Raw genomic sequence first — 20793 nt, forward strand, 5'->3', positions numbered from 1 at the left:
TACCTTTTATTTACTTTGTTGAAAATGTAAGCAATGATTGTCTTTAAATTGGTTTGAAAATGCCGATTGACTTTTGAACAAGCCGTTCACTGTTGAAATTGTCTGATGCCAACTTTCCCTTTTCATACGCGTCGCACATTAATTCAGAAGAAGAAACCGTACCTGAGGACAAGCCTGGTAGCTGCTCAGATGCCTTAATGGAATTGTCCAGCTTTGCAGTGTTTGAACCTATTTCAAAACGTCAGTTTCATCTCACTTCATTCAAGTTTTGTCAAGTTCTATTTGTGTGAATGTTTCAGGATTAACTATTCATGCCAAATCTCGACATTTTGATGATATTGAAGCTCTTTCATGTGGATTTAGCAACCAACGTTGAACAAAACCTTTATTTAAACTGAAACCAACAATGCCACCTCTTGTTTTGGTATCTTTGTTCAACGTTTGCTCGATTGTTTGGTCAACTGGAGATCTAGAAAATCCATGAGAGCTTCTCTAAACACAAAAACCACCAGATGTAAGATATACATGGGCATCAGGATATGTATTGGCAGATTTTGCATATAAAGCAAATAGACTGACATGTATCGGGAATAGTTTTGACGGTCATTTGCGAAAAACCATGGTAGCATTTTTTCAACACATGCCAAATGAAGTTCCAAATTACCTTCCCTTGTTGCTCTTATAAATACCAATAAAAGTTCGACCATTTCTATGTACGAATTCCAGAACTTTTTCATTAGTCCCTCACTTAGATTGCAATAAACACTAAATGTCTCAAATAGTTTACCAACATAAGGTGACATAAGCAAGGTTTTTAAGTTGTCTTCTGTTAAATTTTGTCTGATTTGAGCTAAGATTGACAAAACAAATGCTGAAAATAAGAATCGAGAAATTCATTCTCATCATTTGAATTAAGCCAAGAACCAAATGCTTCCCAACGTAATCGTTCGAAAGCTTCAAATACAATTTTGAGCAATCGCAGCGCTCGATTATGATATTACCTTCAGAAACACAAGTCAAAGAACCTGACTCAATAAATCCAACAGATCACCAAGCCCTGTATCGCCAAACTGTTTCCTAATGACTGCTATAAAAGCACATTAGTGTGACAATATGTACAAAATTTATAAAACAATAGTGAAGCAATATATCTAAGTAAGAAGGAAAAAAAAAGGATGAAAAGCACGATCAAATGAGGAACAATGTACATATAACGAAAAGCAAATAAATAGTAACCAGATGGTATGTCAAATCGACATAATTTTGTGCCAAAGAAAGTAAAACGTCTAAACAGATTCCCCAACTGACTATTTGACCTACGTTCAAAGCAATGTGTGTCGATTGAATGACTTAACAATCTTAACTCAATCACCACATAGCTAAAACACAAAATGTAAACAAGCACACCTTTATTGAGTTCTATAGAGTGCACCTTTTCAAAACGCAAAAAATTAACTTTAATTTGTAATATTTTCATAAATATTTTGTTACATATTTACTTTATAAAATAATTTGTCTCACAAAAAAAAGCATAATCGACAATTAAATGTTTGTTTTCAGTTGCAAATTGTTAAGCTTAAAGTGCGTATGTGTGCACTCAGGTATGAATATATTGTCGACTGAATCGAAGACGGTAATGTGATGATTTCCGGTATTTCACAATTATTTGCACGTACATATGTTTTATTGAATAATTCATATTTTAGACGATATATACATACTGCAAATACTTTAAACATTGCATACTGGTCAATTTTAAAGTTTAATTCACAAAAACGGATAATTGTTTAACGAATTTCTTTATGAAATGAGAAAATATCCCTTAATTTTAACCCAAAAAATCGGATTGTTTGTAATGTGAATAAACACTTTTTTAAAACAAAACATCTTCGGTTATACATTTAATATGATAGTTTTATATCTCTTTTAGTTGTTTTAACCTATACTTTATTTTTTTTAAATCGCTTTATATTAAAAATTTTAAGTAAAAACTACTTACCCCGGTAGTTGTGATAGCTAAATAAGGGGACCATTGTAAGGGACATTTTTAAGCCTCTTTTGGACACTTTTTGTTTGGTCTAACACCTTGTATTTTATTAATAAGATAATGAAGTTGAATTCTATCAAACAAAATCGCGGTACCCTGGGGTGTTACACAAACTCCTTAACTAGAGCGCTTTTGAAAACTAGCTGATGGACTTGAAAAGTCATATTTCCCTCGGGCAATGCCCTCATGAAATATGATTTTCTTGTGTGAACAAATCTTCATATTTCCCTCAGGCACTAGAAATAAATGTATTTTGTTTGCAGACCAAACCTTGTTTTTGCTAGCTTTATGAAAACAGTTGTAAGGGGAAGCAGACACTTGATTCTGCCAGATAATACTGGTAACAGATAAATAAAGTGTTTTAGTTGTATGAACAACACATACTGATCCATAACAACAGTATTTAATGAGATAAGGTTTTTGACAGTATTAGTTTCCATTGAACTGGTATCTGTTCTTCAGGAAGGCTTTTAAAAGTAACATGAGTTACCTTTTCTATGAAAGAAAACCAATAATGATAGATTTTGAATCTACATTTTTTTTCAGTGGATAGTGGACATAATGAAAATACAATTTTAAAAGAAAGTGAACAAAATACACAACAGCTTGATAATGGTAAGTTTTCACACAAAATCATAAAAACAATATAAACTCATAAATGTTTTAATTTTAAAGTCGCCTTTTTAACATGAAATACAGATCATATACATGTAAGTGAAAAAAGGTAGAGAATATATTATTAAACTAATAAAAAAAAATTATGATTTCCATTGGAAAAAAAATTACACAGCTGATAATTTGGCTTTTAAATCCTACATGCAACATTCCTTACATCATGCAAACCCAAATACTCTCATACTCAATTAGTGCAAGCAACCAAGCCCAAGACGTCCTTTTGTTGTTCATATTTGATTGACACAAATTGTCTCCTGAAGTCAAATTATTTTCTTTCGACCTGTAAATCTGTTTATGCCGTTAACTTTACAATAAATGAACAAACTCTCAAAAGAATGAATATAAACTCATGGGAAATACCAGGGTTGAAATTTTATATGCCAGACTCACTTTTCCTCTTCAAAAAACTCATCAGTATAAACACTTGGGCGGGGGGGGGGAAGGTAAAAAAAAAAAAGCCGATACTAAAGAGCATTTAGGACCCAAAATTCCTTAATTACCATCAGGCATCATAGATTTTCTGTCATGACGAAGTTCGATAACATTTCTAGGTAAACTTGCTGCAAACACATATCCATACCTGTCAACCTGTGATGATGAAAATGCAGGTCATGACCTGCATTGAAGAATCAAATCTCAGGTCATAACGCGTACGAACTTTTTCGAGCTGAATTTCAGTATTTATCGTACATTTTCTTATAACGTATATCGAAGATACCAAAACATCAATGCATGTTCACTTTGTTAAGTCATTTTAAATCATATTAAATATTATTTCATTGCACTTTTAAAGATTTTTATAAATTTGTGTATCTCAGTCTTATGTGCTTTACTTCTTGAGAATAAATACCACAATCATCAAGCACTAGGATTTAATGTAATTCTTAAAAGTTTGAGACTAATGACTATGTAGCCTTTAACCATAATATTTTCCATTATATATATGGAAGTTTTTAACGACCTTTAGTGGCTATACAGCCCTTTCACGGTCGTACCTAATTATATATATGGAAGTTTTTAACGACCTTGACTGCCTATACAGCCCTTGCACGGTCGGCCCTGGGTTGCGCCTTTTTGGGCATTACATAATTTAAATTTTACCATGTGGTATATGTACCTAATTTAACAAGGAAATTAAACTATGATAAAATATAGTAATACAGTTAAAGGAAGTATAAATGTAAAAAATAATTTTCAACTTTTTAAAAAAAAAATGTATAAAGGTATAAAAATAATGAAAAGTTATTTTTCAATATGTATTTGAATTTTATATTTTTATGATTTAATCTTTTTCACCCATAAAACGTAAATATAAGGAATAATTTTGAATGGTGACAAATAAGGGGAAGTAACTCTAGTTCAGTTTGTAAACCAATGGACCAGACAGGTGCAATTTATTTACGACCTAAAGCTAAGGTAATTGGTGTTAATTAACAGTGTGTTTGACACCAAAGCTGTCAAGTGAAGCCATGCACTTAATGGGTCACTTAATTTGACAGTTTACATAGCTAGATGAACTTCCTGTTCATGGAAGAATTACGAATTTGCCGGTATTTCAAAGGAATATCACTTATGAAATCAATCTCAAGGCTAAGAAATACGGGTGAAATCGGGTCACTTTTTGAATTCCCGGGTTATTTCAATGACCCGGCGGGTGTTCCGGGTGATCCCTCAGAATTGTGAAAATCTCGGGTCACACCCGCAGAATACGGGTCAGTTGACAGGTATGCATATCTTGTAACAAAATATCTGATAGATCTGAATAATCTTTTCATTTGTAAGGATAGACAGCCTGATATAAACAAAAAGAATTTTGTTTTGTATGATTAAAAGAAGTGATGGGGAAAACATCAATTAGACATCAAATCAACAACCCAAAAGAGGAAATCTAGAGGTCAAAATACTGTGGATTCATTTATTTTCGTGGGTATCAAATTTCGTGGATTGCTGAAAGGTTGCATATTCGTGGATATTTGATTTCGTTGATTTGCTAATCTCTATATACATAGCCTTTTAAAAAATATTTTATTCGTTGAACATTTGAATTCGTGGTTCACCTGTACCCACGAAACCCACGAAAATTGGTATCCAACGAATAATAATGAATCCACAGTAGATAAAGTGTGTACTGTGTAATAATTTCCTTTCTGTATGCAGAAAACCTTCCATGTTACTTTGTGTCTATTTTCAGTGGTTGAAATAAAACAAGAAATCCCAATGGAGCCAGATGAACCTGTTCAACAGATTCCAGAACCTTTAGATTTAAACTTGCCACCAGGTGGGAAATTCAGCTTTAATTTATTTAAGGAATGACTGTAATATTTTTTTCTGTCTATGAAGAAATAACATAAAAAATGTGGTGCACACTGAATAATGCGTGTAGCGGGTTATTTAACAGTTTTTTTTTTAGACTGACAAAATATTACAGTTATTTCTTATTATTTAATTCTAAATTCCATTTTAAAGAGGTGTAAATCATGAAAAAAACGTTGATGACGTCATGGTCACATCACAAAATTGTGTCTATGATATGATAAACAAAACCACATCACCCAATCAGAAGACGCGTTAACAATCAAAATTATAAAACATTTTTAATACTTGCATTGTCACTTGCAAATTCTTGTTTTATACATTCATGACATACTTTCATTCAGGAACTTTAAAGAACCTGCAGTGATTAAAGAATATTTAAGAATTGAATGCTTCTTTTTGTAACTTCATTGGGGTGTAAAAGCGTTGACCAAAGTACATTTTGTATGAAGCGCGGAAGCACTATGGACACATTCTTGTTACAGTCGATTCCACTTAATTGCATACCGCTTAATAGCATAATTCGGTTAATTGCATAGTTTTCTCCTGCACAAAACCATTTCCCATTCATCTAATGTTAAATTGTCCGGTTATATGCATAGCTCTACAAGTGACCTTTCGGTTTATTGCATAGAAAATTATTGCCGTCTAGATATGCTTAGTTAAGACTGACGAGATTTTTGACCGGAAACGGTCATTTGGTAAGTATATTTTTCTTGAATGCAACCTTATTTTCGTTATTATTTCATATTTACTTTTGTGTTATTGAAATAAAGTTTTAAAACAGTTTCTTTCGTGTTTATATTATGGAATTTGATTTAAGAATAAACCTCGATGTCTACACAGGTAAAGTTTCCCATGTTCTATTTTAAGCCTCAAGGTCATAAAAATGTCAAACAGATAATTGTTGTAAAAACACTGACCATTCTACTTCAAAGGGTGTTAATAATTGATTGGATTTAAACAATTGTCCATAGATTACATTTGGGGTTAATTTTTAAAACAAAAACTCCTGCTAATTATCGATCATAACCAATGTGAACTCTATTGGGGTGATCTGTATTAATGTTAATATTATAGGGCATTTACATATGGTTAAAGAATTTTATACATCAATCATTTGTTTTTAATATTTTATGAAAGGAGCATTTACTTTTAATTATTATATTATCTCACTTTCAACACTTGTGTCCAGCAATTAACCCGTACAGGGCCCCACCATTACTGCTTTGCATATACGAAACTAACAAATAGGCTATGCAAATAACCGGAATCTACTGTATTTTCAAATCAATGTGTTGATGAAATGTGTCTGTCCCAAGTCATGAGTCTCTAATTCAGTGGTTGTTAGTTGTAGTCTGCTATACATGTATTTGATTTTCCTTAAATTTTTTGTCATAAATCTGGCTGTTGATTTTTTTGTTCAAATTGTTTCATGTTTTGTCATGTAAATGCCTTTTTTAGTGACTTTCTGGTATGGGTTTTGCTTATTGTTGAAGTCTATGGTAACTTATACTAGCTTAGTGCTTACGTTCACATCAATAAATTTGCCTCTGAGAAATTCAATTTTACTCACTTGGTCCACTCTTTCGACAAAAGAAGTCAGAGTAGTTATGAATCAATTAAATGTGGCTAATTTTATACCGCTAATATATTACTTTGAATCTATTTTCAGTTGTTCACGAAACAGAGGAACCTCCAATGGAGACAGAAAAAGCAGTTCAACAAATACCAGAACCTTTAAATACCAACTTATCACCAGGTATGAAGATTCAGCTTGAATACCTGCTAAACATTCAACATAAAATTAAGGTGGTACCTAACACTACAGGGAGATAACTCTATAAAATCAGCTTAACGTTTTAATTACGTTGTGTTGTTAAGGGAATATTAAGCTTCTCAATGATCAAAATTAGTGTTTGTCAAATTGCTAAATAACCAGTGTAATATTTCTGACAAAATGGTTGGTTCAAATTTTTTGAAATTTTTATATTTTTGTCAAAGGGTCAAAGTAAATACTTTGTCAAAATTTTATGAAAATTAAACGAGCCAAATTAATTTTAGTGAAAGTGTTGGGTACCACCTTAAAGCGAGAGTTTTAAATTTCATAAACCCTGTATAAAACAATTTGATATATCAGTTTTGCATATCTTTAATCAACATGACATGCAAATGTTAACCAATCAAAATTTTTTAAGTAATTTTTCTCTACCTTTTAATCATTAGGAAACTATGAATTCATCAATTTCATAAGTTATAAATAACAACAATAGTAGACCTTTTTATCAATGAGCTACATTTATTTGATGGCGTACACTAGGAACAGAATAAGTTTATTGTGTAATGCATTGCATAAGGAATAACATGTGATGTGCAGTTAGCCAATCAGAATAACATATTATAATGAACCATACATCTAATGTAATTATTTAGAATTAATTAAATTTTCTCAAAAGCAAAATGTTTATATGACATATTTTCAGTCAAAAATTATCAAGAACTTTAGATTAGAGAACATAATTTGTAATTTGTTTTTAACTAGCTTTTAGTTTATCATGTTTATTCTGCAAGTACTGTTATATCAATGCATCATTATGCCTTTTGTTTTTATTTTCAAATCAATGTGTTGATGAAATGTGTCTGTCCAAGTCAGGAGCCTCTAATTCAGTGGTTGTTAGTTGCAGTCTGTTATACATGTATTTGATTTTCCTTAAATTTTTTGTCATAAATCTGGCTGTTGATTTTTTTGTTCAAATTGTTTCATGTTTTGTCATGTTAATGCCTTTTTTAGTGACTTTCTGGTATGGGTTTTGCTTATTGTTGAAGTCTATGGTAACTTATACTAGCTTAGTGCTTACGTCCACATCAATAAATTTGCCTCTGAGAAATTCTATTTTACTCACTTGCTCCATTCTTTTGACAAAAGAAGTCAGACTAGTTATGAATCAATTTAATGTGGCAAATTTTATACCGCTAATACATTACTTTGAATCTATTTTCAGTTGTTCACGAAACAGAGGAACCTCCAATGGAGACAGAAAAAGCAGTTCAACAAATACCAGAACCTTTAAATACAATCTTATCACCAGGTATGAAGATTCAGCTTGAATACCTGCTAAACATTCAACATAAAATTAAGGTGGTATCTAACACTACAGGGAGATAACTCTATAAAATCAGCTTAACGTTTTAATTACGTTGTGTTGTTAAGGGAATATTAAGCTTCTCAATGATCAAAATTAGTGTTTGTCAAATTGCTAAATAACCAGTGTAATATTTCTGACAAAATGGTTGGTTCAAATTTTTTGAAATTTTTATATTTTTGTCAAAGGGTCAAAGTAAATACTTTGTCAAAATTTTATGAAAATTAAACGAGCCAAATTAATTTTAGTGAAAGTGTTGGGTACCACCTTAAAGCGAGAGTTTTAAATTTCATAAACCCTGTATAAAACAATTTGATATATCAGTTTTGCATATCTTTAATCAACATGACATGCAAATGTTAACCAATCAAAAAATTTTAAGTAATTTTTCTCTACCTTTTAATCATTAGGGAAACTATGAATTCATCAATTTCATAAGTTATAAATAACAACAACAAAAATAGACATTTTTATCAATGAACTACATTTATTTGATGGCGTACACTAGGAACAGAATAAGTTTTGGCACAAAAATTAAACTAATACAAGATAACTAGATAATAATCTTAATATTCACATCCACATAACAGGTGAATAGAAAATTGCCAATCAATGTTGCATATCTTGTACTTTTCATATGTTATTGAAATATTTATTAAATTCTTATCAAAAAATCAATGCATTCCTTATATTCACATATAGGATATTGTGTCTGCATTTCATTTTTAGCTCACCTGGCCAGAAGGGCCAAGTGAGCTTTTCCCATCACTTTGCGTCCGGCGTCGTTGTTAACTTTTACAAAAATCTTCTCCTCTGAAACTGCTGGGCCAAATTAAACCAAACTTGTCCACAATCATCATTGGGGTATCTAGTTTAAAAAATGTGTCCGATGACCCGGCCAACCAACCAAGATGGCCGCCATGGCTAAAAATAGAACATAGGGGTAAAATGCAGTTTTTGGCTTATAACTCAAAAACCAAAGCATTTAGAGCCAATCTGACGGAGTAATATTGTTCATCAGGTCAAGATCTATCTTCCTTGAAATTTTCAGATGAATCAGACATTTCGTTGTTGGGTTGCTGCCCCTGAAATGGTAATTTTAAGGAAATTTTGCTGTTTTTGGTTATTATCTTGAATATTATTATAGATAGAGATAAACTGTAAACAGCAATAATGTTCAGCAAAGTAAGATCTACAAATAAGTCAACATGACCAAAATGGTCAGTTGACCACTTTAGGAGTTATTGCCCTTTATAGTCAATTTTTAACCATTTTTCGTAAATCTTAGTAATCTTTTAGAAAAATCTTCTCCTCTGAAACTACTGGGCCAAATTTAACAAAACTTGGCCATAATCATCATTGGGGTATCTAGTTTAAAAAATGTGTCCGGTGACCCGCCCAACCAACCAAGATGGCCGCCATGGCTAAAAATAGAACATAGGGGTAAAATGCAGTTTTTGGCTTATAACTCAAAAACCAAAGCATTTAGAGCAAATCTGACATTGGGGTAAAATTGTTCATCAGGTCAAGTTCTATCTGCCCTGAAATTTTCAGATGAATCTGACATTCCGTTGTTGGGTTGCTGCCCCTGAATTGGTAATTTTAAGGAAATTTTGTTGTTTTTGGTTATTATCTTGAATATTATTATAGATAGAGATAAACTGTAAACAGCAATAATGTTCAGCAAAGTAAGATCTACAAATAAGTCAACATGACCAAAATGGTCAGTTGACCACTTTAGGAGTTATTGCCCTTTATAGTCAATTTTTAACCATATTTCGTAAATCTTAGTAATCTTTTAGAAAAATCTTCTCCTCTGAAACTACTAGGCCAAATTTAACCAAACTTAGCCATAATCATCATTGGGGTATCTAGTTAAAAAAATGTGTCCGGTAACTCGGCCAACAAACCAAGATGGCCGCCATGGCTAAAAATAGAACATGGGGGTAAAATGCAGTTTTTGGCTTATAACTCAAAAACCAAAGCATTAAGAGCAAATCTGACAGGAAGTAAAATTGTTGATCAGGTCACGATCTATCTGCCCTGGAATTTTCAGATGAATCGGATAATCGGTTGTTAGGTTGCTGCCCCTGAATTGGTAATTTTGAGGAAATTTTGCTGTTTTCTTGTTATTATCTTGAATATTATTATAGATAGAGATAAACTGTAAACAGCAATAATGTACAGCAAAGTAAGAACTAAAAATAAGTCAGTATGACCAAAATAGTCAATTGACCCCCTAAGGAGTTATTGCCCTTCATAGTCAATTTTTAACAATTTTCTTAAAATTTGAAGATTTTCAATAACATTTTCCACAGAAAGTACTGTTATAGATAGAGATAATTGTAAGCAGCAAGAATGTTTAGTAAAGTAAGATCTACAAACACATCACCATCACCAAAACACAATTTTGTCATGAATCCATCTGTGTCCATTGTTTAATATTCACATAGACCAAGGTGAGCGACACAGGCTCTTTAGAGCCTCTAGTTTAATTTGTAAAGTTCTATATTTATTTTATAAACATTTCTGTAATTGACATGTTATTTTTGTCTTACTTTGCTCATTTATTTTTATGTATTTTTAAGCTGCTGCACCATTGTCAACACCAGGACTAACTCAGCTAGTTATAACTCCTGTCTATGAGCTGATAGATGGGAAGATACAGATAAAACTGTGTCTAAAGTAGGTTGATTTCTTCATTTTATTCTGCATACAATAGCCCTGTAGATAAATTAAATTTTTCGAAGAATTTTTTTTTTTAAAAAGGTTATTGACAAACGCTTTTAATTGATCCGCATGGGGCCAAGTGAGCTTTTCTCATCACTTGGCGTCCGGCGTCCGGCGTCCGGCGTCCGGCGTCGTCCTGCGTTAACTTTTACAAAAATCTTCTCCTCTGAAACTACTGAGCCAAATTAAACCAAACTTGGCCACAATCATCATTGGGGTATCTAGTTTTAAAAATGTGTCCGGTGACCCGGCCAACTAACCAAGATGGCCGCCATGGCTAAAAATAGAACGTAGGGGTAAAATGCAGTTTTTGGCTTATAACTCAAAAACCAAAGCATTTAGAGCAAATCTGACAAGGTAAAATTGGTTATCAGGTCAAGATCTATCTGCCCTGAAATTTTCAGATGAATTGGACAACCCGTTGTTGGGTTGCTGCCCCGAAATTGGTAATTTTAAGGAAATTTTACTGTTTTTGGTTATTATCTTGAATATTATTATAGATAGAGATAAACTGTGAACAGCAATAATGTTTAGCAAAGTAAGATTTACAAATAAGTCAACATGACCCAAATGGTCAGTTGACCCCTTTAGGAGTTATTGCCCTTTATAGTCTTTATAGTCAATTTTTAATCATTTTTCGTAAATCTTAGTAATCTTTTACAAAAATCTTCTCCTCTGAAACTGCTGGGCCAAATTAATCCAAACTTGGTCACAATCATCTTTGGGGTATCTAGTTTAAAAAATGTGTCCGGTGACCCGGCCATCCAACCAAGATGGTTGCCACGGCTAAAAATAGAACATAGGGGTAAAATGCAGTTTTTGGCTTATAACTCAAAAACCAAAGCATTTAGAGCAAATCAAATAGGATAAAATTGTTTATCAGGTCAAGATCTATCTGCCCTGAAATTATCAGATGAATTGGACAACCCTTTGTTAGTTTGCTGCCTCTGAATTGGTAATTTTAAGGAAATTTTGCTGTTCTTGGTTATTATCTTGAATATTATTATAGATAAAGATAAACTGTAAACAACAATAATGTTCAGCAAAGTAAGATTTACAAATAAGTCAACATGACAGAAATGGTCAGTTGACCCCCTAAGGAGTTATTGCCCTTTATAGTCAATTTTTAACAATTTTCATAAAATTTGTAAATTTTCACTAACATTTTCCACTGAAACTACTGGGCCAAGTTTATTATAGATAGAGATAATTGTAAGCAGCAAGAATGCTTAGTAAAGTAAGATCTACAAACACATCACCATTACCAAAACACAATTTTGTCATGAATCCATCTGTGTCCTTTGTTTAATATTCACATAGACCAAGGTGAGCGACACAGGCTCTTTAGAGCCTCTAGTTATTTATCACTATTTTACCAAATTCTCCTTTGGTCTTGTTGACTGATAATTTCCTTCTCAGGGGAGTAGAGTGATATGAAAAATTATCGCTAGAAACTAAGGTAGCCTGTGCCCTTTGTCAATGAAATTAAAAACATCGTCATAGGTAAAATAGCCATAAACAAATTATCATTGGTCATCTCAACTTGATTGCTTTTCTTACTTTCTCCGGTCCAGCTCAATGGAGAAAATCTTATTAAGATGATGACGATAATCTATAAACCTCCAATTTCAAAAGATACATATGCATATTTTTTTTTGACTTATGAAAAAGATGTTAGCTATTACAAGTCACCTTTTGGACTTCAACAATGAGTAAAACACTGGTATAAATTGCTCTGGAATAACAAAACGGAGAAACAATTTTAGAGAGGAAACCCCATGGTCTGATTGACATTAGAACAATAAATGAAAAACAATCATGTTTCTATATCATTTTTATACGACTGCAAAAAACTATTTGCGTCGTATAATAGTATGATGTTGTCGTCATCGTCGTCCGATATATTTAGTTTCTGGACAATAATTTTAGTTTTAGTAAATGGATCTCTATTTTTAACAGAAGGTTCAATACCAATAAAGGAAGGTTGGGATTGATTTTGGGGGTTGTGGTCCCAATAGTTCAGGAATTAGGGGCCAAAAAGGGCCCAAATAAGCATTTTTCTTGGTTTTCCCACAATAACTTAAGTATAAGTAAATAGAAATCTATGAAATTTAAACACAAAGTTAATGACCACAATAAGAAAATAAGGATTGATTTTGGGGGTTGTGGTCCCAATAGTTCAGGAATAAGGGGCTTAAAAGGGCCATGATAAGCCTTTTTCTTGGTTTTCACACAATTACTTTAGTATAAGTTAATAGAAATCTATGAAATTTTAACACAAGGTTCATGACCACAAAAGGGAGGTTTGGATTGTTTTTTGGGTATTTTTTTCAACAATTTAGGAATAAGGGGCTAAAAAGGTCCAAAATGAGCATTTTTCTTGGTTTTTGCACAATAACTTTATTATAAGTGAATAAAAATCTATGACATTTAAACACAAGGTTAATAACCACAAAAGGAAGGTTGGGATTGATTTTGATAGTTTTTGTCCTAACAGTTTAGGAGTTAAGGGCCATTCATTCTGTGTCAGAAACCTATGTTGTGTCAAATATTCAGAGCTGTATCAAGCTTGAATGTTGTGTCCATACTTGCTTCAACTGTTCAGGGTTTGACTTCTGCTGTTGTATAAAGCTGCACCCTGCAGATCACCTGGTTTCACTTATTATTGCATTGGCTCATAACACTTTTATCATAAAATAGTAGACTTTAAATTGGAAAATGAGAACCTTTAGCATTCCTACTCTTATCATGCAGATTGGTGTTCTTTCAATTATGGTAATCTGGCCAGTAGCCAGTCATTTTCCAAGGGGTATTTACATGGACTCACGAAGCTCAATTTAACAGTTACAATTCAAACAGAACGTCGAATTTACAGTGCTTATTTGTTTTCAAGTGGTTTTCAAGTAGGAATCCCTCAACCCCCCTGGCTAAGGATGTGGTACTGTATAAGTTATATTGGGACTATATGATTTCCATTTCAAGAGCTCATTAGCTGGAGAACATACTGTGGTTAATTATTATTCGTTTGATACCAATTTTTGTTGATTTCATGGGTACAGGTGAAACACGAAATTAAATTTTCAACTAATAACAAATTTCCACAGGCTTGTATTCAGACTCTGCCAAAACAATAAGATTTTAGGTGGTACCTAACACTTTCACTAAAATTAATTTAGCTCGTTTAATTTTCATAAAATTTTGACAAAGTATTTACTTTGATCTTTTGACAAAAGTATAAAAATTTTAAAAAGATCGAACCAACCAATTTATCAGAAAAATTACACTGGTTATATAGCAGTTTGATCAACACTAATTTTGATCATTGAGAAGCTTAAGATTCTCTTCACAACACAATGTAATTAAAACGTTTTGCTGATTTTACAGAGTTATCTCCCTGTAGTGTTAGGTACCACCTTAATATCCACGAACATGTAAGTTTTCATTATTCCCTGAAAATTGATACCCACAAAAAATAAATGAAACCACAGCAGTAGCATTTTTTTGTCAATAACTTATTTATTATTTAAGGAATGACTAATTAGGGCCCCGCCGACGGCGGGTCGCCCTATAGTGATCAGTCTGTCCGTCCGTCCGTCTGTCCGTCCGTCCGTCTGTCCGTCCGTCCGTCTGTCCGTCCGTAACACTTTCGTGTCCGCTCCATATCTAGAGAACCGTTATGATTTCATACTTAATACTTAACATGATTATTAACCAACACCAGAGGGTGTGTCATGTTGTATGTACAACTTCCTAGGTCAAAGGTCAAGGTCAAAAACTTTGGTTTCAGTTGACAACCCCGTGTCCTGTGGTGAAGATCGTGTCCGCTCCATATCTAGATAACCATTATGATTTCAAAGTTTATACTTGACATCCATTTTAACAACCACCAGAGGGTGTGTCATGATGTATGTACAACTTCCTAGGTCAAAGGTCAAGGTCAAAAACTTTGGTTTCGAGTTGACAATCCTGTGTCCTGTGGTGAAGATCGTGTCCGCTCCATATCTAGATAATCGTTATGATTTCAAAGTATATACTTGTCATACATTTTAACCACCACCAGAGGGCGTGTCATGATGTATGTACAACTTCCTAGGTCAAAGGTCAACGTCAAAAAAACTTTGGTTTCAGTTGACAACCCTGTGTCCTGTGGTGAAGATTGTGTCCGCTCTATATCTTGAGAACCGTTATGATTTCAAATATTATACTTGACATCCATTTTAACCAACACCAGAGGGTGTGTCATGATGTATGTACCACTTCCTAGGTCAAAGGTCTGTCTGTCTGTTGGTCTGTCCATCGCTAACAAATTTGATCCACATTATATTTTGAGAGGACAGCTGTTATTATTTCATACTTTATACCTGACAAACATTTTCAACTTAACATATATATTAACCAACACAAGAGAATGTGTCATAATGTATGCATCCTAGGTCTAAGATCAGTCTGTCGGTCTGTCCATCCGTTCGTTGTTCTTAACAAATTGTGTCCGCTCTACCTCTCGAGAACCATTAATATTTCATACTTTATACTTGGTGGGTCATAATATATTGAAGGCATAATTCTAAAAATATGTGACAAATATCAATTGGGCAGCACCTTTAAACATATTGTTCAAACATCAATCCATATATCCAGAAGTCACCTTAGAGTAGTAAACAATGAGTTCACATCATGCAGTCATATCACTATTATACTATGAAAGTAAGATGAGAATATTTATCAGTTTTAACTTAAAATCTTAGATCAAAATCACACATGAGACTATGTAATAACTTCAAATAATGCTTCATATCAGATTATCCATACAACTTATTTACCCCACGTTATTGACAGCGGGGCCCACAGAGATGGCTCCCATCTCAATGATATCTAGTTTTTTTTCTGTCTATGAAGAAATAACATTAAAAATTTGGTGCACACTGAATAACGCACCTATTTAACAGTGTACACCACATTTTTTATGTTATTTCGAATAGACAGAAAAAATATTACAGTCATTTCTTATAATTTAATTCTAAATTCCATTTTAAACCGTAGAAAACCATGAAAAACCGTTGATGACGTCACGGTCACATGACTAAATTATGTCTATGGGATCATAACAAAATAACTTCAGCCAATCAGAAGATGTGTTACATTCAAAATTAAATTATTTCTTTTTTTAGACCACTAGAAAATGTATTAAATCCTAAAGAAAATCAGGAGGATAATTTTGTATCCGTGCCATTGGTGTCAGGTCCAACAACTGATAAAGAAGGTACAGAAAGTAGTAGTAATACACAAGGTATGTACTGTTTATATAAAAAAGAAGATGTGGTATGATTGCCAATGAGACAACTCTCCACAAGAGACCAAATGACAAAAAAATAAACAACTATAGGTCACTGTATGTATTCAACAATGAGCAAAGCCCATACTGCATAGTCAGCTATAAAAGGCCCAAAAATGACAATGTAAAACTATTCAAAGGAGAAACTTAACGGCCTGATTTATGGAAAAAAATGAAAGAAAAACAAATATGTAACACGACAACCACTGAATTACAGGCTCCTGTACATACAGAATGTTGCGGGGTTAAACATTTTAGCGGAGTACCAACCCTTCCCCTAACCTGGGACAGGGTGTAACAGTACAACATAAGAACTAATTATTAAAATCAGTTGAAAAGGACCAAACTCATCAGATGGATACAAATACTACAAATACATGTACCATCAAAATAAGGTTCAGAATGAAAGACCAATTCGTGAGGACTGAAATGGGAACTGATTTAAGTATGTAAGGGAACCAGGAAGCAATAAGAAAAACCAACAATAAGCAAAAAGTAAAATCACAAAAATACTGAACTCCAAGGAAAATTCAAAAAGGAAAGTCCCCAATCAAAATCAAAAGTTCAAACACATCAAACAAATGGATAACAACTGTCATATTCCTGAGTTGGTACAGACATTTTCTTATGTAGAAAATGGTGGATTGAACCTGGTTTTATAGCTAGCTAAACCTCTCACTTGTATGACAGTCACATCAAATTCCCTTATATTGTCACCGATGCATGAACAAAACAAACACACAATAGTCAAAAAATGTCAAAAATAGGGGTACAGCAGTCAACATTGTGTTATCAGAACCCAGTTTTAATGATTCCTTTACCGTAACTATAATTTGTCAAAGTGTTGATGTATTCTACTTACAAATATAAAAACACAGAAGTACTGTGGCTGCATTATTATTCGATGCATACGAACTTTTATTCGACAGCAAGAAAATTTTTTGGATCGTATAATGGTATGATGTTGTCATCTGCATTGTCCGAAGACACATTGGTTTCTGGACAATAACTTTAGTTTTAGTAAATAGATCTTTATGAATTATTTTCAGAAGGTTCAATACTACAAAAGAAAGGCTGGGATTATTTTTGGGAATGATGGTCCCAACCGTTGAGAAATTAGGGGCCAAAAGGGGCCCAAATCAAGCATTTTTCTAGTTTTAGGATAACAGCTTGTGTATAAATATTTCGATTGCTCTGTAATTATACCACAATATTAAATACCACAAGTAGAAGGTTGGGATTCATTTTAGGGGTTATGGGGCCAACAGTTTAGGGGAAAAAAACAGCATTTTTCTAGTTTCCAGACAATAACTTGTGTGTAAGTGTATGGATCTCTCTGAAATTGTACCACAATATTCTGTATAACAAAGGGAAGTGTGGAATTGAGGAGTTTGGGGTTAATTGCCCCAAACATGTAGGAATAAGGGGCCAAAAAGAAGCATTTTTCTAGTATCCAGACACTAACTTGTGTTTAAGTGTATAAATCTCTCTGAAATACTACAAAGGAAAGGCTGGAATTGAGCTTTGGGGTTATTTCTCCAAGGGGGTTTCAATAACTTTGGGGGGAATTTTTGTGTCAGAAACCTATATTATGTCTAAAATTTGATCACAATCCAAATTCAGACAGTATCAAGCTTGAATGTTGTGTCCATATACTTACCAAACTGTTCAGGGTTCAACCTCTGCAGTCGTATAAAGCTGCACCCTGTGGAGCATCTGGTTGTGAATTTCATTGGGACAGGGAAATCAAAAATTTTAATGCTCAACGAATTGTAAATGTGTCGTATGATTATTTAAGAATTTTGGGAAACCACAAATTCAAATATAGATCTGCGAAAATACAAATTTCCTCTATCCACGCAAAGTAGTGCCCACAAAATAGATGAATCCATAGCATTATAATTTTATAAACAAAAAGGTAAAATTCACATAATTTTTTTTATGGCCCTGCAATGAAGTTGTGGGTGCCATATAGTTTTACCCTTGTCCGAAATTCCGTAATTCCGTAATTCCGTCATTCCGCAACAATCCATTATAAGGAGTTTATTTCTAAAGGCCTTCAGATATTGGGCTGATTTTTTATATGTGAGTAAACCATGATGAGTTACAGATCAAGTTTAAGTTTTGTTCTGCTCTACTAATTTTTACCGAAATACGGGCTTTGGACATTGATAAATTGTTGAAAAGCACAATTGCAACAAACCATTATACGGAGTTTATTTCTAAACGCCTTCAGATATTGGGCTGATTTTTTGTATGTGTGTTAACCATGATGAGTTACAGATCAAGCTTAAATTTTGTTTTGCTCCACTAATTTTTACAGAAATTACGGGCTTTGGACTTTGATAAATTGTTGAAAATCACAGTTATACGCAGGGCTGCCAAAAAATATTTGAGCCAGCCGGACATTTTATATCTGATCCCGATTTTAATCCCTTAAGACTTAGTCACAAAAGGCAATTATGGTAATCAGATGGCCATTCAAATGATAAACGGATATGTAAATTCCGTGTACGTTTACAAAGCACGATTGAGTGAAGAAGCTCTTTGCACGTTATGTCTTCAACAAAATACTTGAAATGAACGTTAGATAAAGGTATCAATGATAATTTTAGCATTTTTGAAGAAATGTAGATGCATAATTAAATTTCCCACCTGTGCACATGCGCATATGTGTTCTAGTTCATACAACGTAGTTCTGACGATTTTTGATTTAAAACCTTTTTAAATTTTTCATCAAATCATGTTGATAAACTAATTTCTAAGAATTTAATCTTTTGGACTAAATCAATTGAATAAAAACTGCTGAAATGTACGAAAATAATTGTGAATAGACCGATCAATTTATACGATGTCCGGTACTGAAAATAGTTTACCTGTCACCTGAACAGGTAGATTTCAGCTGTCCAACAACTAATTAACCTTGATTAAAATTAGAAAGCATTGTAGTAGGGGTTGTTTTGATAGTAATTAATCATCATGTCACTTTTATGACCGGAAATGTGTGGTTGTTAAAGGCAAATGGTTGGGTCAAAAAGATCGTGAATTATATTAAAATGACCGAAAAAGCCTTGAAAACTAAAAAGTAGATGACCGTTTCATGCTTTGCCCAGCCGGTCTTTTAAAGGACATTATACAAATGACCGGAATATATGACCGTTTTGGAAGCCCTGGTTATACGGTCTTTTTTTCTAAACACTTTCACATATTGGGCTGATTTTTTGGCATGTGAGTTACCCATGATGAGTTACAGATCAAGTTAAAGTTTTGTTCTGCTCAGCTAATTTTTGCTGTAATGTCGGGCTTTGAACTTTGATAAATTTTTGAAAATCACAGTTATACAGACTTTTTATCTCAATGCTTTCAGATATTGGGCTGATTTTTGGTATGTGAGCTAACCATGATGAGTTACAGATCAAGTTTAATTTACGTTTTTATCCACTAATTTTAGCCAAGATTAATTGTTTACAACTTTGAAAATTGTTTAAAATCACAGTTATACAGACTTTTTTTCTATACGCCTCCAGATTTTGAGCTGATTTTTGATATGTGAGACTACCATCATGTTTGTATCCACATGTGTTATTGAAATTGCAGATTTTTCAACTTTTTGAGACTGGGCCATTCGTGTCGCTTTGACACATCCTCAACAAACCCCTTTATTTTAACAAAATCTTAAGATAATAACTTTACTTTAAATAGTTAATGAGTCTTTAGTATAAAAAAATAAAAGGAATCTTTATTAACTCTCGTAAATAAATGGATTTTAGTCTGAAATTGAATAGATGTCATTTCTTTAAAGAGAAAATTGATAAGATTTATTCTAAGGTTAATGTGTGGCAAAGATTTGCATATATCTGTTATTGAAATGATAGACATGTACTTTCTTAATGACTTATTTTCAGTTTATATTTTTCTCCACAGGTTCACAACAAAATAAGGAAAAAAAGAAGAAAATTCAGAATTCAAGAGGCGGAAGATTATTACCTAATACTTTATCTTCTGATATGAAGGTTCAAAAAAAGGTGTCTTCTGATACTTGTATGAAGGTTAAAAAAAAGGTGTCTTCTAATATGAAGGTTAAAAAAAAGGTACAGTAGACTGTAAATTTAGAAATTATTGAGTGCATTTATTCTTGCGATTTGTCATTTTAGACTAAAATGCAATTTTAATTCTTGCAATACCAGTATTCAGAAAAATCCTGTTTGATATATATTTAAAAATTTCAAATACTAGTTTAAATTATTGTGATGATAACCCTGTCACATTTTTTGCAATAATAAAAACATCGTAATAATTTCTGAATTTACAGTTAACATTTCAAGTTACAGAAAAATATGTGTTATGTCTCTGAATATATGAAACAACTAGTCGTAAATAGATTGACAATGAAATCTTTCAGAAATTTCATTACACCAGAATTTTCTTGAAACTGATCCATTTGAGACTGCAGATTTGATATTGAGCAGTAAAAACAATCTGTCCCAAAGTTGTTTCCATTCTCTGACTCAACCTGATGTTATGAAACATATACACAATGCTTATTACCACAA

At 32.8% G+C, this 20793-nt stretch overlaps 1 protein-coding gene across 1 annotated transcript in view; it reads left to right on the forward strand.

Moving 5' to 3' along the window:
* The window catches only part of LOC143044915 (uncharacterized), an 81759-nt gene that overhangs the window by 43484 nt on the left and 17482 nt on the right, over positions 1-20793 (forward strand). The window contains exons 10-15 of the mRNA XM_076217166.1: positions 2594-2662; positions 4914-5000; positions 6711-6797; positions 10767-10863; positions 16077-16195; positions 20165-20331. Of these exons, the coding sequence (XP_076073281.1) occupies positions 2594-2662; positions 4914-5000; positions 6711-6797; positions 10767-10863; positions 16077-16195; positions 20165-20331 (626 nt within the window). The remainder of the gene's footprint in view (positions 1-2593; positions 2663-4913; positions 5001-6710; positions 6798-10766; positions 10864-16076; positions 16196-20164; positions 20332-20793) is intronic.

This window comes from Mytilus galloprovincialis, chromosome 9 (assembly GCF_965363235.1).
Source record: "Mytilus galloprovincialis chromosome 9, xbMytGall1.hap1.1, whole genome shotgun sequence".
Classification (NCBI taxonomy): Eukaryota; Metazoa; Mollusca; class Bivalvia; order Mytilida; family Mytilidae; genus Mytilus; species Mytilus galloprovincialis.